Consider the following 16021-nt stretch of genomic DNA (forward strand, 5'->3'; position numbering starts at 1 on the left):
ACATATTATGATAAGCTATTCAACAGCTATGCATGAGACAGGATTTACTGTGCATCATAACTTATGCTGCCGGTAAAACTCTTATGATTGAACGGTCTAAACATTAATCTAATGTATGGCTGAGTAGACTACATCTGAAACCATCATCTAAGAATAGCCATCAAATGGTTCCTGAGCAGTGGCGTTGTTAGACATAAAACTGTACTGGGGCACAGGCCCCTATTCATATCCCTTTTTTTTTTAAGCGTGCTGCGCACAATGCACTATGAGGCTATAGACACTCCCCTTGCTTAACCCACTATACAACAGTTCAGGGAGGCAAGTTTGGTATCAGGTTTGGCAGGGGACATCCATAGTTAATGCAAGCATACAATTTGTTTTTGCTTCATGTAGTATTGTTTTTATGTTTTAGTAAAAATAAGATGATCGGTAGGCCTATCATTTAGAAACTTTTTAACTTTGTAATGTTTTCTTACAATTTTTTCCGGGATTATCAACCGAAATTAATGTACTGACTAATAAAGTAAATTGTTAAAAATCAAACTTAAGATTTACTGGGGCACAGCAGATTTATACTGGGGCACGTGCCCAAGTAAAAAGGGTCTAACGACGCCCCTGTTCCTGAGGCTAAAGTGTGTCTAAGGCTTGACTGTAAGTGGTAACTGAACACCCTGACCACGCCAAAGGCAACCTGCTAAATAAATAGCGTAACACATCTCATAGGTATGTATGTCAGAGTAGGACAGTATAACCGCGGGAACATTTTATCAGGGGGGTGCTGCGGGAATGGGTCGGGGGGGGGGTGCTGCGGGGATGGGGTGGGGGGGGTGGTGGAGGTGGTGGATTTTCAAGTCATATAATTTGAAATTCTCGTGCTGTCAGCAGGGGGTTTGCAGCATCCTCAGCACCCCTCGTTCCCGCGGCCATGGTTATGAGAGGTTGCACCACAGCTATCGTTTCGGTTGTTTATGACCATCATACAACACAGCAACACTTCTGTTAATCTCAAGAATGAATAAAATGAGCATATATCATCGTGCAGTAGTACGGTGCAAACATATACTGTGTGTTAGTTTTTGGGCTTTCCATTTCGATTAGTATGTATTTATTTGCTACAGAAATGTGCATTTCACTGTACGTAACTGTAATACGAAAGAGCAATCACGTGGGGCTTTAGAACGGTGATACGACCAAATCCTTAGGACCTGTCACGAGTTACCGTAATGTAGACCACTTACCCTTTCATTCCGTTCCTAACAGCACGTGCGCCCTCATTCCATTATCCTTTCAAGTTTTATTGCCCAAAGTTTCTTGAGTCAGTGGATAACTGAATGCCTTGCATCTTCTTAGTCCACATTACATGCTCAGAGGAATTTTAAGGTACAACGAAGCGATTCCCAACCTGTGGGCAATTTGAGCAACCTGAATATCTAAACTTTTAATTTTTCGATCAGAATTTTTTTTTACCCTTGAAATAAACTAATATTCCAATGTTGGGGTTTTCCCTCAGAAATGTGCATGCGGTTATTTTGTATACGACCAGAAAAGGTAAAGCCCTGTTCAAGTTCAAAAAAAATAACCACAGCCTCACCTGCTGTTGAAACAATGAATCACATCTGAAAAATGATCTATGCCGCTCAGCTTTAATACCACCTGGGACTTTATCTTTATTTAGTAGGCATGTTTTGATATCAAAGTTGTGAATGTTGAGAGCTTTAATTTCACCACTTACGTTCCCATTGAGGACCTTTGAACTGCCGATAAATGGAATTTGAATCGCAGAGAATCAATGGCGCCCTCTGCTGGAGTCTCAGTGTTAAGAAAGGAAAATTCAGGAAAACTGTACGTATTTTTGTAAACAAAACATTGCATTACCAACTTTTCTTGGCCCAGCCTTGACCTAATTGATTGTGCCATACTGGTTCTATGTTGTGCTTCTCTTAAAAATATGAACTAAAATACTATTTTGTGTCGGGTTGTGGATTTAGGTCAGGTTTGGTAAATATAATGATTTGAAATGTAAACTATATTTAACAGTAAAAAGCTGCTCATATTTTAACTGAATTTTTAGTAGTTATCGACACTGCACTAACCTTGAGTCTGTTGACTTCCAGTCACACCCATCTGTCGTTGAGACCCACCCTCCTTGGTCACAGCATGTAACAGGAGCCTGTAAGTAGCCACACAGCTGTCATTCAAGGAGATGTATTCCGTCACAGCCCCTTGCTGTAAGGGGAGGAGTCGTAAATGTCTAGATGTATTCTGACTGGTCCTCTGTGCTCTTTGGTCATTCTAAACATCTGAGGTCACAAAGGAAATAAGTGAAGTGTGTGAGATGCTAATTACATAGTTGTAGACTCTCTTATTGGTTTATTTTTTTATCATCCTCAGGAAAATACCCTGCATATCAGCAGGTTGCTTTGTTACAACACTCACTGTGAAGAGGAATCTGAGTCTATCAGTTCGGTTCCTTCATATCATCTTCTGAACCTCTTTTTCAGTCGTTGTTATGGCTTTGTAAACTTAAACCACGTAAACTCTAATTTGCTAAATACATTATCCTAATAAACATTTTTCAATCAGTAAACTCAAATCCTTCTATTTTAATAGTAGCATTTTGTTTATAAGGTGAGCCTCTTTATACCATCTAACGAACCATATTCAAATATAACATGGCCCAACAACTAAACAGACATAATAATCCAAACTACGGAAGCTGTTAGCTAAAATCCAGAGTCACATTGGCTGGAAAGTTACAATCAAATGTCAAGAAGGGGGAACAAAATGACAGGACAGTTGTTTTCCCCCAAATGCCCAAATCCCAAACCCACAATCAGCGAAAGAGTGGTATACAGAGAGATGGAGGGAGAGAGATGGGGAGAGAGAGACAAAGAGAGAGGGATGGGCAGAGAGAGATCGGGGAGATCGGGAGGGAGAGATGGCGAGCGAAAGACAGAGAGATGGATGGAGAGAGAGAGAGAGAGCCAAGGGCAAGAAAGGGAAGAGGGAGGGAGGACTGGGGGAGGAAGAGGGAGCAGTAGACAGAGAGCTCACTGTTAGCGGACAGACAGAAAGATTTAGTGTTAATGGACAGCGTGGGTAGATTGCGGGACACTGTGCAGACAAACTTCACAAACAGGGGAGGGAGCGAGAGAGCGGACAGAGCGTGAAAGAGAACGATAGATTGACACATCACCGTAGAGCGGTAGAGGAGTGTGATGGTGTTGTGATTGGACTGGGCAGCATGATACCGGGGTTTAGCCAGGAAAAGTGCATCCAAGCCAGCAGGAGGCTGTGAGGACCCGCGCCAAGTGATGGAGCACGAAGGAGCCAACAGGCGGCCGCGATTGGTCAGGTACAGTACAGCTTTATAGCATCTTTACTGTACGAAAGTTGTGGTAATACATGTCACGGAGAATTCCGGTAACTGGTGTGCCTATGTAAAATTGGTTAACTTTTAATTTGTTAAGGTAGTACCACTGTAAAATGTCCTTTTATATGATGTCTTAGATAATGCTTCCAGTCATTCATATGCCAAAAATTTATATATACAGCACGCAAAATCATTTTCTCATCTTCATTTTAACATCTTTACTCACACAAACAGTAAACATTATTATTTTTTTTTATTTACCTGAAAAATAATTACCTTAAAAAACTGTTAAGTCTTTGCATCATTAACTATGCAGGTCAATAAGTCAGACAATATCCCACAGTCCTCTACGGCTTCATCGTCACAAGAGTATTTCCTACAGTCCATCTCTATTTGTACCTGTCCAGCTCCATTACTTTGGATTTGATCTCTGTCTCCAGAGACAGGGCTTGCTGTGTGAGTGATGGTGTGAAAAGCAGTGCGGTAGGAAGCTGAAGAGTAGACTCAGTGCTGCTGTGGGATATCTCTGCTGGGGTTTCCTGGTTTTTTTAAGGTTCTTTGTTGGCCTGATGTGACCCATTGTCTCTGGGTGCACTACGAGAGCAAGATTATTATTCTCTGGTTGGCTGAACTCTTAACACTCAGGCAGTGTTTGGCCACAACTGAAAATCAGTTCTGAATATTTTGCGTCTGATGGTGAATGACCCTCTTTTCATCAGGATGTGATATGGACTTTTTTAAGGGGGATCAAAGGTTATTGACGGTTGTGGTGACTTTTGGGGACTCTCTTTCTGCATGCAAGCGTTTTTTAATGAGTTCCAAGCGTAGATGGAGAGAGGTGATTTTGCCGGGTTATTTATTCAACATGCTCTGTGTCAACCTTTGCATGATGCTACCGGGTCCCAGAGCGCCACAAAGCGCACTCTGTGCGGAACACAAACACACCATTTGTCCTCTCCGTCGCTCTTCAGCATTTCAAGTTTCTCTTCCTCAAGCCATCGACTCCCACTGAATAAGGAGGAGATTTTCCAAATATTTCTCAACACCCACAAAGCCCTCGTTACCTCGAGCCATGAGTCTTCGGCTTAAACTCTGACAATGACCTACTTGTTGTCTTCTCTCACTCTCTCACTCCGTTTGAGGATGGCTGATGGGACAGATTCATAATGTCGCTAGGCTGAACGGCTTCATAATGTCGCTAGGCTGAACGGCTTCATAATGTCGCTAGGCTGAACGGCTTCATAATGTCGCTAGGCTGAACGGCTCCCTCTCCCACGAGTGCTTGTGGTGGCTCAGTATCAAAGGCTACTTGCGAATTGCCCTCTTCATGTGTGTTGTTGTTGTCGAGTACAGAGCATTTGATTAACAGTAAATGTGTGTGAATGGTGGCTTCTGTTCTGTATCAAGTCAGATACAGTAGCCCGCTGTCCATTCATATTAAAATAATTTGGCCGAGGACATGGTTGCTGGTTGCCATGGAAAAAATCTAGACAGCATTTGTTGCCTGAGCTGAACTATGAAAATACAGATGGTAGAAGACAGCAACATTCTCACAGCCTGCACTGCAATATGACAGAGAAAAAAAACAACTTTAGACTCATCTTCCATCCCTTCACGTTTTTTATTTAGATTTTGTCGCTCTCTCCAAATCCCAGCTGGGGTAGTCTGTAGTTTGGGACGCATTCCAGAGGATGTCTCGCATACCATCCCAGCCTGCTGCCAGATTGATTTTCACACACTCCCAGGCCGCTCCCTGTTACCACGGCGATGCAGCTGTCACCTGTCAGTTTCACCACGGGGACCGTCATGGCTCAGAATAGAACTCGGGAGTGTGTTGGGACTGGCCGGGAGCGAGTGCGCGACTACACCGCACCACCTCTCCCAATCAACAGATTTTTGGAATATCCTCCATTGTGAAAGTGTGTTGTGACACCAACCGTTGTGTCGTTAGGAAGACTGTTTATCTTTGTTTTGGGGCTTGGATTTGGTCTGACACTCTCTGAGATTCAGGTTAGTAAGGATGAGCGAATGAGTTTGTTGTGTTGCTCTGAGGCCCAGTGAGTAGAAACAGTAGTCTCTGTGATGACGTTTCATACTGTGTGGACTACTGCACACTCATTCGACCTACACTAATGCTAAAGTAGGTGTACTGTTCCTTTACGTATATTTTAAGGTTGTTGTCAGCTTAGGGTAAGAGTGTTAAACAGTTAAAATAGGTCCTGAGGCCTAGTGAACAGGCTGCAGGGCTGTCTCTGTTTCAAACACAACAGTAAAGTGACACCAGTTGCTCTATATACCTGGATCTCCCTGTGCACAAAACAGAATATAAATTAACGTGGATTCGTTCTGAAAAACTGAAGGACAATTTTTTAAATGTTTTCTCTCTCTTCCTCCTGCCTCCTCCTGTCTCTTTGCTAGCAGGATGGAGGACCATGACAGGGTGAGCCAAGCATCCAGTGTGGTCACCATCTCTTCTTTCCCCATCAGAAAGGTCAGCCTGGAACACCCCTCCTATGCACACAGTCTGCTTTTGTAGTCACTCTGACAGAACCCGGAACCTTTCAACTTGAAAACAAAGTCTTTGATGTCACGCTTTTGCTCCGCCTCCCAGGAAAGCGATGACAAGGTGCAGACGTTTGGGAAGGGATGCAGAGCAGCCAGGAGAGACCCAAACTGTCCCGTTGTCATCAGGGGGTGGCTCAATAAGAAGGTGGGTGTCTGTTTAATTCATGTTTTAATTAGTTAATGAAGGTAGGTATGGGTAATTACATTGTGATTGCTCTACAATCACAATGTATCACAATCAATCGACCCTTGGTAAATTTAATCCTCTGAACAGTTCCTTTTTTCGCCACTCTTTAGGACAGTTCTGGGCTCAAACTCTGGAAAAGGAGGTGGTTTGTCTTGTCCAACTACTGTCTCTTTTATTATAAAGGTAAATGAGTAGTTAGCAGGAAAGAGGTTCATTCATTTGAAATTCTGTCTCTTTAGAATTTTTGGCCAGCGTAATTTCACGACAAATTTGGACGTTTAAGAATATTGAATGAAGCGGCTTTCTTTCATTAAAGATGTTGTGTTAGACGATTCCTTTTCGAATCTCTTTATTCAGACAGCAGAGAGGAGTCTGTGCTAGGCAGCATTCCTCTACCCAGCTACAACATTCTCTTCTGCACACCACGAGAATGCAAAAACAGAAAAAACACCTTTAAGGTAAAGCACTTCAACTGGACTCTCCGTCAGCAATGTGAATGAACAACCGCTTACACTGTGTGCAATGTACGTGTCTCAGTGTTTGAGATTGAATGTAGTCAAATGGTTCACCAGGTGGTGCACCAGGGAATGCGCTCCTACTTCTTTAGTGCAGATACTCAGGAAGACATGTTGGGCTGGGTACGAGCCCTCAGCCAATCAGCTTGTATGGAATCCGACGGTTCCATCAATAGGTAGAGCTCTTAAACTTAACCCTCTTTTCCCTAAAACCATTAAAATGATCATTGATTAAATACACCGCGTATGTATCGCTGTTTTAACGCCTCTGTGTCCTTTTCCTAACCTCAGGCGTTGCTCGAGTTATCAGGACTTCACACAGATAGGTGGCAGCAGTGAGTCTGTGGAGCTCCTTCACTCCCCCTCTCTCAGAGATGGTCTCTCCCATAATGCAGCTCACCACCACAGATCCCAGAAGGATCCAAGTCAGTTGACGGGGGGAGGATGGGGACTCCGCACATGGACCACAGAGGCAGGCGCAGCGGGAGACAAAGGTAGACAGATCCCAGAAGGCGTCTGAAAAAAACACACAAATATCAAATAACGAAAATGCTCATTTAGAGGCGTCCGAGCGGGGTCTTTCATGACAAAGACATTCTGTTCTCTTTTCCTTTTTGTCCACCCAGCCCTTCACCCAAGACGCCCAGCCCTCCAGAGTTCAGCAGAAAGAGGGCCTATGTTCCAAACCAGGATGAGGACTCTCTCCCCTTCCTCTCAGGTCCTCACACGCCACCCAAGCCTGGGGAATTTATGGGGACAGGTTCCTTAACGCCGAGAGGTCATGTGGGGTCGCGACCCCACACACCAGTGGGGAGGGTTGACATACGACCCCAGGGTGACCTTTCGATGATGCCACAGTGCTATGCGCCTGTGTCTCCCAAGCTGGAGTATAAATCCACTCCACAAACTCCTGTGACGGAGAGGTGGCAAAACATCAGTCAGGTTAGGACGGGTTTGGTTTTGTCAGCTTTGTGTGAATATCGTGAACATGTGAGTCGAGAAATACATTCATTTTGAGTTGAATCTCTTTTCTCTTTGAATTGTTCTCCACAGCCCACACCCACATATTCCTCCCTCCATCATATCCCCACTGGAAGAAGAACTTTGTCCAAGGTACGGTTTTTAAAACAAAGGACGAGCAAAACCGTCTAATACCCCCTCGAACCGCCTAATATCAACAGTAACATTTGCTGTATTTAGTTACATCTACTCATCATGATTGTCAGCACTGGAGTTGTGTAAGTTGTGATTTTGTAGTACAAGATGACCCAAGCTGTATACATAAGCAGCTATATACTTATATGATTTTCCCAGTTGGACAAATGACAATGTGCACGTGTGCGTTTGACCCTGTCTCTCTCTTCAGAGCTACTCCACAGGAGCACACACAGACCTGTTGCCCCCCTTGCCCCCCTCGAAGGGTCCCCATGCCCCTCATCCCCCACACCACCACCACCACCACCACCACCACCGCAGCCATATGTCTGTCTGTCTGCTACCGCCAGCTATGGTACAGGCCTTTATGTGCTACGAGAGATGGCAAAGGATGTCTGTCTGTGGGTTGGAATGGGCCTGTATGGTCAATTAGCCCAAATTCTGTTAACTGGATTGTCTGTGATGTCTATGGAAGTGTCTTTGTTAAAATGCTACTAACTGCAGAAGAAGTACATACATGTTTTAGTTCAGGGCTATAAGGGAATACAAAAAATATTCTTGATTTCTCATGAATATATCACATACCATGATCGTACTGAGTAGTAGTAGTATTATTTGAGTATTTTTGTAGCACAGTTGTTTACAAACAATTCATTTGCCTGTCAGTCATTTTTGTCACTAGTCTGACAGCTGTGTTAACATTTGCTGCTCCTTGGTAGAGTAGTAGTTTGCCTTTTTAGAGCGCGTGTCTGTCCATATCTCTACAAACATACATACTGACATTCTGAGCATTACTACCATACATACGGCACACACAAAGTTCAATCACTCAACCCCCCTCGATTATAACATGTGATCTATTTTGCAGCCTCCCAAACCTGACCTGTTTCAGGAGCTTGAGCCTCCACCAGTGTTATCTCTTGAAAGTGACGCCGATGTAAGAGCTCAAAGCTTCCTACTCTTTTTACAGCCCTCTGATATCGGTGAATATTGCGTATCTTATGGTCATTTGGTGAGCCGAGGTTTATTTTCCCTTCTGTCAGGCGGTGCTGACTAGACTGTGTGGGTGTGACAAGCTCCTGCAGTCTCTCTCCATAGAACTGGCTCAGCTGCAAGTGGACAAGGTTGGACACGGCTCAAGTCATTACTTTCTTTTGGCTGCAGTTCTAAGAAATCAGCCTTGTGGCATGCAGGGTTTGTGTGTTTGCACACGAGTGTGTTTCCTCAAAGGTGAAAGGTGAAGTCACTGTACCTTCAAAATACAGAAAAAATGTATATATTTGCAGTTTTCATCTGAAATCTGAAATCATTTTAGAAAATATAAAATTAAAGAAAATGGCTGCCAGCATTGTATGAACTTTCCCCCACCCTCCATGTCCTCCAGGACAGCGTCCAGTGTGCTCTGGAGATGACCCGGCTACAGCTGGAGGACTGGAGGAGCCAGGGGCTCAGAGGGCAGGAAGGAGCAATGACCCAGAAGGCTTTGCTGCAGGAAGAACTGGTCACCATCCGAGCCAGAATGTGTGATGTCTCATTGGTGTGTAATGCGGAGGAAGTGAACCAAACACATTCTCTGACGGGAGGGTTTGAGATTTGACTCTAGGGTGTATGACAAAGGGATGGGTGGAAAGTTTGCAGTTAGTCGCATTTTAACAAAGACACTTCCATAGACATCACAGACAATCCAGTTAACAGAATGTGGGCTAGTTCAGTGGTTCTCAACCCTGTCCTCAGGGACCCCCTGTCCTGCTTGTTTTAGATGTTTCCCTGCTCCAACACACCTGATTCAAATGCACGTTCGTTACCAGGCTTCGACAGAGCTAGATAACCTTGGGTCCCTGAGGACAGGGTTGAGAACCACTGGGCTAGTTGACCATACAGGCCCATTCCAACCCGTAGACAGAAATCCTTAGCCATCTCTCATAGCACATAAAGGCTTGGACCATAGCTGGCATTAGGAGATATACAGACAGGAAATAATATATTCATATTATGTAAATAGTTTAGGGTCTCATTTTCTTTACTTTTTGTTTTTTATTTGTCATAGATGAGCATGAGGAGGACCAGGAAGGATGATTATAATTGGGTTTGTTTTGTTTTTGCGCAGGAGATGGAGAGAGTGTGGTGTCAGTATGAGAGGATGGAGAGCGAGCTCTCTGTGTTCCGTTCGCACCTCCAGCATGTCTGCAACTTCGGAATGCCACAGGTTTAAACCCCAGCTTTTTAGATGACCACTTCATGTTCTGAGAAACGTGTTGTGTGCAGCGGTCATTTAGTCCGTTTATTAGCCACATGTTTGCAGTGAGGGTCACACTGTGGTCTTTCCTCAGGAACAATCCCAAGCCCAGAGAGAGTTGTGGATGATGGAGGACATTCTCGCTGGCCTCAAGGTCAACAGAGACCACTTCCGGATCCTGCTGGGTCTGCAGAGGCACCAGGGTAAACGTGGTGTTCAAGACAACAATATTTACAATCGATTCTGAAGGGTTCTGCTGTTTAACGCATTATCCTGAGGATGTGACGGTTCAGACTTCCGATTCTTAGTTCTACACGTTGGTTCAACATGTGTTCAGAAACCCCAGCTTCGTATCTGCTTCAGGAGAGGAAGAGTTGCCTTCTGGTATCCTGACATCCTCTTGTGTTGTCTGCAGTTCCCAACTCTGTGTTCCTGAAGACGCCGTCTCAACCAGGGTCACCTGGGTCTCCTACAGAGAGGCTGCAGAGCGGACACCCTCTGGTAAGTCACGTACACACAAACACAGCATCACATGACATACCCTTCTGCTACAGTAACTACTGATGGATTCAGGTTGATTAGTTCTCCTGTTTGGTTGCAGGAGGCGGAGCCAGAGCCTCCGGCCCGCCCCCCTTTGCCTCAGGGACTGCAGGGCACCAATGAGAGGAGAGATCAGGAACACATGTGGGCGGAGCCCAACTATGAGGTGAGTTTTCTCTTTTTATTGACATCTTACATATACTTGAGCATGTTCATTTACAATGTGTGTGTGTGTGTTTATGTGTTTGTGTCTGCATGTGTGTCTGAATGTGTGTGTGTGTGTTCCAGCACATCTACAGTGGCCCTGTTGATCCTTTGCATAGAAGAGGACAAAGCCAGCCTGACCTGCACGATGAGAGGACTCATAAAGACATGACCGGTACTGCTCTTTCTAATCACATCTAGGGTTCATAACTTAGCTACTAGATTTGTCTAGTGCTCTCCACAATCGAAGGAACTGTGGGTAGATAACCAGTGCAGTAGCATGTGACTGCAGCATGCCTTTTTTCTCTCTCTCTCACTCTCTCCTTCTCCCTCTGAATATGTGCAGAATATACAGAATCTCATTCCAGCTCAAGATGGACCACACCAGATGGTGCATTTAAGGTAAGATGACTCACATCCAAAGTATTCTGTCTCTGCTCTTAACCACAATGCACGCGAATTGATATCCACGGCGACACAGTTTGATTTCATTTTTGGCATCTGCAATTACAGCTACATTTCGATTGTTTGATTCTCCCATCTTCCCTGCAATTAGGGCAGGTTGCAATATTCCCACTAACCACCAGAGGGAGGCAGAGGCTCTGTGGATTGTCTGCAGTTCCATCCCCCTCTTTCTCCCTTTCTCACACTCACACACACACGTGTACACACACACATACACACTCACACAACTGCACACAGGCAGCACCACAGCCTTCATATTGCCTGTATTTGTGACATCGCCTGCTTTCTTCCTGTGAACAAATTGTTGTAACACACAACATGACCATGTCAGTGCATTGTTTGGTTGAATACAACTGTACACTTTGGCCATATACAGATACACATTGGCTGAGATATAGATATATAAATCATACACAACGTGACAGCGGCATTCTCAAGCGCTCGCCTGCGTTTCGCTCAGAAGGTGCGGATGAGTGAGGAAGAACAGCTTGAGAGGATGAAGAGGAATCAGGAACGGCTGGCCAATAGGAGGACAGCCCCCCTGCCCAGTCCCGCTGGAAACACACAGTGTCTCAGCTCTGAGTCTACAGAAGAGGTAGCTTTTGCCCTGTGTACACGTTAGGGTCTTTACATTGCTGACAATATAGCTGACTCACATTATAGTAAGAAACGTTCCTTGGCGTGACGAATTCACTCGTGTTTTGGATATTTGTCAGGTTCCGTTTCCTCTCAGGGTAACGAGAGTGGTCACAGCCGTCCTGCCGTCCACTCTGATTGCCCGACGTGTTTCTGTTGAGGACCCCCCTCCCGAGCTGGTCAACCCACTTCCTGAGCAGATCCCCCAGGAGATGCAGCAGAGACTAAGCGACCAGAGCAGGAACCTACTCCATAAGATGCCCAGAAGGCTGCCGTTAGAAACGCACAATGCAAATTCCAGCTGGTCGCAGGCGGAGATGGTCCAGGAAGCCTCGGCCCAGAGGCTGGCCAAGGTCCTTCAGGACCTGGCTTCAGAGAGGCACGAGCAGAACCTCCACGGGCCTGGCAGGTCACAGCAGCGCGTCCAGAACACGGCAAGGTCTTCTAGAGAAGACCCCGACACGGAGCCTGAGCCGGCCCCTCTGAGGGCCCTGCGGGGCCGCGCCAAGGCATCTGTAGGAAACGGAGCGGGGATGTCAGACTCCAGGGTAAGAGGGGAAGATGAGGAGCATGTCTCGTCCAGAGGGATAGAGCCAGGCGATAGTGAGGAGAAGGTGAGATCATGAGGGGTTTTGTTGGGATTTTTGGGGGGGGCTTATTGTTCTGTATGAGCTTCCATCCCATCTCAGTCAGTGTAGTATTATATAAAACCATTTTCATCCATAGCGTTTAGCTATAATTTTGTTCTCCCATTCACTATCAATGTTTTACCCTCAAAGTGTAACAACCTGGCACATACATGGATACTGTATCTTAGCATGGTTATGTTTACACAGACTGAAGGGCGACCCTCTCTCCTTTTGACCTCTGAACTGGACCCTGACCTTTGTCTGACCCCTGAGCAAAGGGAGGCCAAGCTCAGACGAGTGGAGCGCATCCGAGAGAGAGTCATCAGGAGGTGGGACCTTGTGTGTGTGTGTGTGTGTGTGTGTGTGTGTGTGTGTATCACTTGCGCTTATGATGAGTCTGCTGCAGCACAGCTGTGTATTAAATAACAGAATATTATTCCAAAAATAGCAACTATGTTCAGACATACACCTGCTTGAAGTCTATAAGTTTACATGCATTTTCTGCATGCGAAAGCAGCCAGTCGAAGCCAATCGGCTCGAACAGCGATTAGCTTTAATCTCAGTGCTCTTTGCCTCTCTTTCTCTCTCTCTCTTCCTCTTTTGCCCTGCCTTGCCCTCCTATCTCCCTCCCTCTGTCTATCTCTCTCTCAGTGCAGTCAGAGAGAGCGCCGTAGCGCCTTGCAATGGGCCAATGAGGTGGGAGAAGAGGGAGAGGCGGGACCTCCACAGCGCCCCCACGATCCAGACCTCTGACACGGCGAGGAAGAGGAGGGAGACGTCAGGTACTCGCTCTTTCCTCATCACAGTGGACGTACTTGAACTGTCATTCAATCGGTATGAATACACTTAGTGGACTCATATTGAAGGTAAACCTTGCCTTGTAACTATTTTAGATTGAGGGGAAAGAGTTACAGTCATATTGGGTAGAAGGCTGTTTACTTATACTGTCCATGTTAAACACAAAATCACTGTCACAGGGTTTCTGTTTCAGACTCTGGACGTCATGACAATTGTGGAGGCTGTTGTGATTGTGACAGAGGTGTTCTACACGTGTCCGAAACCGAAGAACCTGGAGCCCAAAGGAGGACATCTCCAGACGAGGGGGCTCATGGAGACAGGCACGAGGCAGGCTGTAACAGCCACTTGGGGAACAAAACACAGCACAAAGAACAGAACAGCAGAAAGGGTATCATGAAACGTAAAAAGAAGGCTAGTCTGTCGACCAATCACCACTCATCAAAGCCCGTGTACCAGAGAGATGCAGACCACAGATTCAACATGATGGATGAGGTAGAACGAGAGGGAGATCAAGAGGATGTCTCAGCCAATCGAGGACAAGCTAGTTCTTCATCCGCTAATCTTAGAACCGAGTGGTTCCTCTCGACCGGTCAGTGGCAAGGATTCATGCCACTGCAGAACCATGGCATTGAGCCTCTGTTTGATGAGGGGACGTCGATTGTTGACCCACCTCCGCCATGTTGCGACACCGGAACGGATTCCAATGAAGATTGCTCATCTGTTAGTCAAAGCTTGGAGAAGATAATGGATAACCATTCACTCTTCTATAAGATTGCGTGCGACATCAATCTCTCAGATAACGATATTACAATGACAGACGGAGCCTCGAATATCCAAGCATCCACCAATCAAGAAAAGGTGGCTATGGAGTTGACCAATGAGGTTTTGAGGGCAGAAGAGGTGACCTATAGCGTGGTGAGAACAACAGAACAGCATGGAGAGAGTTCCGGTTGTCATGGCACCAGTGCAACAAATTGCAATGGGAACATCATAACAGCCAATAAGCAGCCAGATTCATCCTCAATGGACAAGGATACACCACCAACAGTGTCTCCCGTGGAACAAGGATGTGCTTCAGTCAAACCAGTGCATGAACTGTGCATATATGAGGAGATTCAGGACAACAGTGGATTGTTCAAACCAAAGGGAGAGGACGCAAGTCAAGAGAACCAGTTGAAAGTGGAGGAAGAAGACCCTTCTTCTTCTTCTCCTGTATTAGACCCTGTCGTGTCTGAGCAGAACAATGACCATCTGACAGGTGAAACCAGGAATGCGGAGATGGGAGGAGATGAACCTGTGAAGGCGATCTCAGACCAGGGAGTTTCTGTCGAAGTGAAGGGGACTGGTAGGGATCTAGATGGGAAGAAAGAGGATGCCAAACTACACGAAGGCCTCAGAAGTAACACTGTTCCAAAATGCAAAACAAATTCAAAATATGAGGGCGGAATGGCGCATCGAAGCGCTTCCTTTGGGAGAGGCAGAGTGACAGTGTTACATACCAGTCTGTAGAAAGCACAGAGGTGTGTGGACAGTTTAGAAGAAGGAATGGTCGAGCTGTAAGGGTGAGATGTGTGAGACGTAAACAAGCGGCAGAGGAGCGCTTGTTTTAAGAGGATGTAGGTGAAGGGACGGATGGCTTGGGGCTGTATGGTTGATAAAAAGAAACGTCAGTTGTATTAAGAATGATGCAGTAAGTGTCTCAAGTTAACTCCAGAGAACCAACACTGGATGTTCTGTTGCATAATGAAATTCACCATAGTATCTGTATGTGCCTATGTTGTAACTACAGTAATGTATTGAATGCAATAGACTACAGTACTAGTCTCAAACGTACAGTAGCCTATGTCAAATGTGTAAGGTCAAACGTCCATTCCACTCCATTACTTGATTTAACATCGAACAGTTGTCAGGTTATTCGTTGGTCGCAAATAACCCATTCTCTGACTGTAACTAGTCTTTATTGTGAATGTGCTTTGTATCCCATATGTACTAATTAATAAACACGTGTGCCTGTGTCCTCTTTGTATTACTGATATTCAAAGTTTATGAATATTGTGTCTCTGCATCTCATTTATATTTGCTCCCATTTTTATCAATAGCTTCTCTACTCCCTGACGATGCTCCCCCGACTCCAATATCACACTCCCGACTTAACTCTTCTCTGACCAAGGCTGAAGCAAAACTACACGGAGCTCTGAAAAACGCCTTTGTCACTTTAAATCCTTGCCGTGTCTCAGTCGATGACATCATTGTCTGAGAACACATTACATCACCTTTTCCCAGGCACTCTCTCCCAGAGACAGCGCTAGCTTATGTTTACAGGGGCCAACTCAAGCCGATTTATGTTTACTTTTATTTACCCAATATTACCTGTGATAATTAGCTAAATTATATTACATGTCTGTTCTAACGCTTATCTGAAGGAATCATTTGTGAGATACAACATAAAACGTCAAAAAGTCAAGACGCCTATTTATCATATGATCACAGAATTCACTTGGTTGCTAGGCACCTGGTAAAAAAAAAAAGATGTTATTTCTCATGACTGGATTATGTTTTGGTCAGACATACAATGCAGATAATATTGTACAAAAAAAGAACAACACAAAAATACATGTTCTTCCAAATCTACCAAAAAAGACAGATAACTAGACTTAAAAGGTTTAAGCACAGGCTCTCACACCAACTGGATAAACATCAATAGGTTTAGTGCCAGAA

The 16021-nt window shown here is 45.1% G+C and overlaps 1 protein-coding gene across 1 annotated transcript; it reads left to right on the forward strand.

The window, feature by feature from the left end:
- Positions 1 to 3178: 3178 nt before the first annotated feature.
- On the forward strand, positions 3179 to 15318 carry plekha4 (pleckstrin homology domain containing A4). The gene is given in 25 exon segments (XM_084670890.1): positions 3179 to 3355; positions 5792 to 5864; positions 5985 to 6083; positions 6236 to 6308; positions 6483 to 6583; positions 6698 to 6816; positions 6932 to 7071; positions 7074 to 7134; positions 7267 to 7582; positions 7694 to 7753; positions 8007 to 8150; positions 8664 to 8732; positions 8839 to 8919; positions 9180 to 9332; positions 9903 to 10001; positions 10126 to 10234; positions 10447 to 10532; positions 10633 to 10737; positions 10860 to 10950; positions 11122 to 11177; positions 11701 to 11835; positions 11957 to 12490; positions 12713 to 12834; positions 13157 to 13287; positions 13497 to 15318. Coding segments are annotated over 25 exon segments (4314 nt in total). The 5' UTR covers positions 3179 to 3314; the 3' UTR covers positions 14813 to 15318.
- Positions 15319 to 16021: the final 703 nt, after the last annotated feature.

Source organism: Hypomesus nipponensis, chromosome 13 (genome assembly GCF_054491055.1).
Source record: "Hypomesus nipponensis isolate SF chromosome 13, ASM5449105v1, whole genome shotgun sequence".
NCBI classification, from domain to species: domain Eukaryota; kingdom Metazoa; phylum Chordata; class Actinopteri; order Osmeriformes; family Osmeridae; genus Hypomesus; species Hypomesus nipponensis.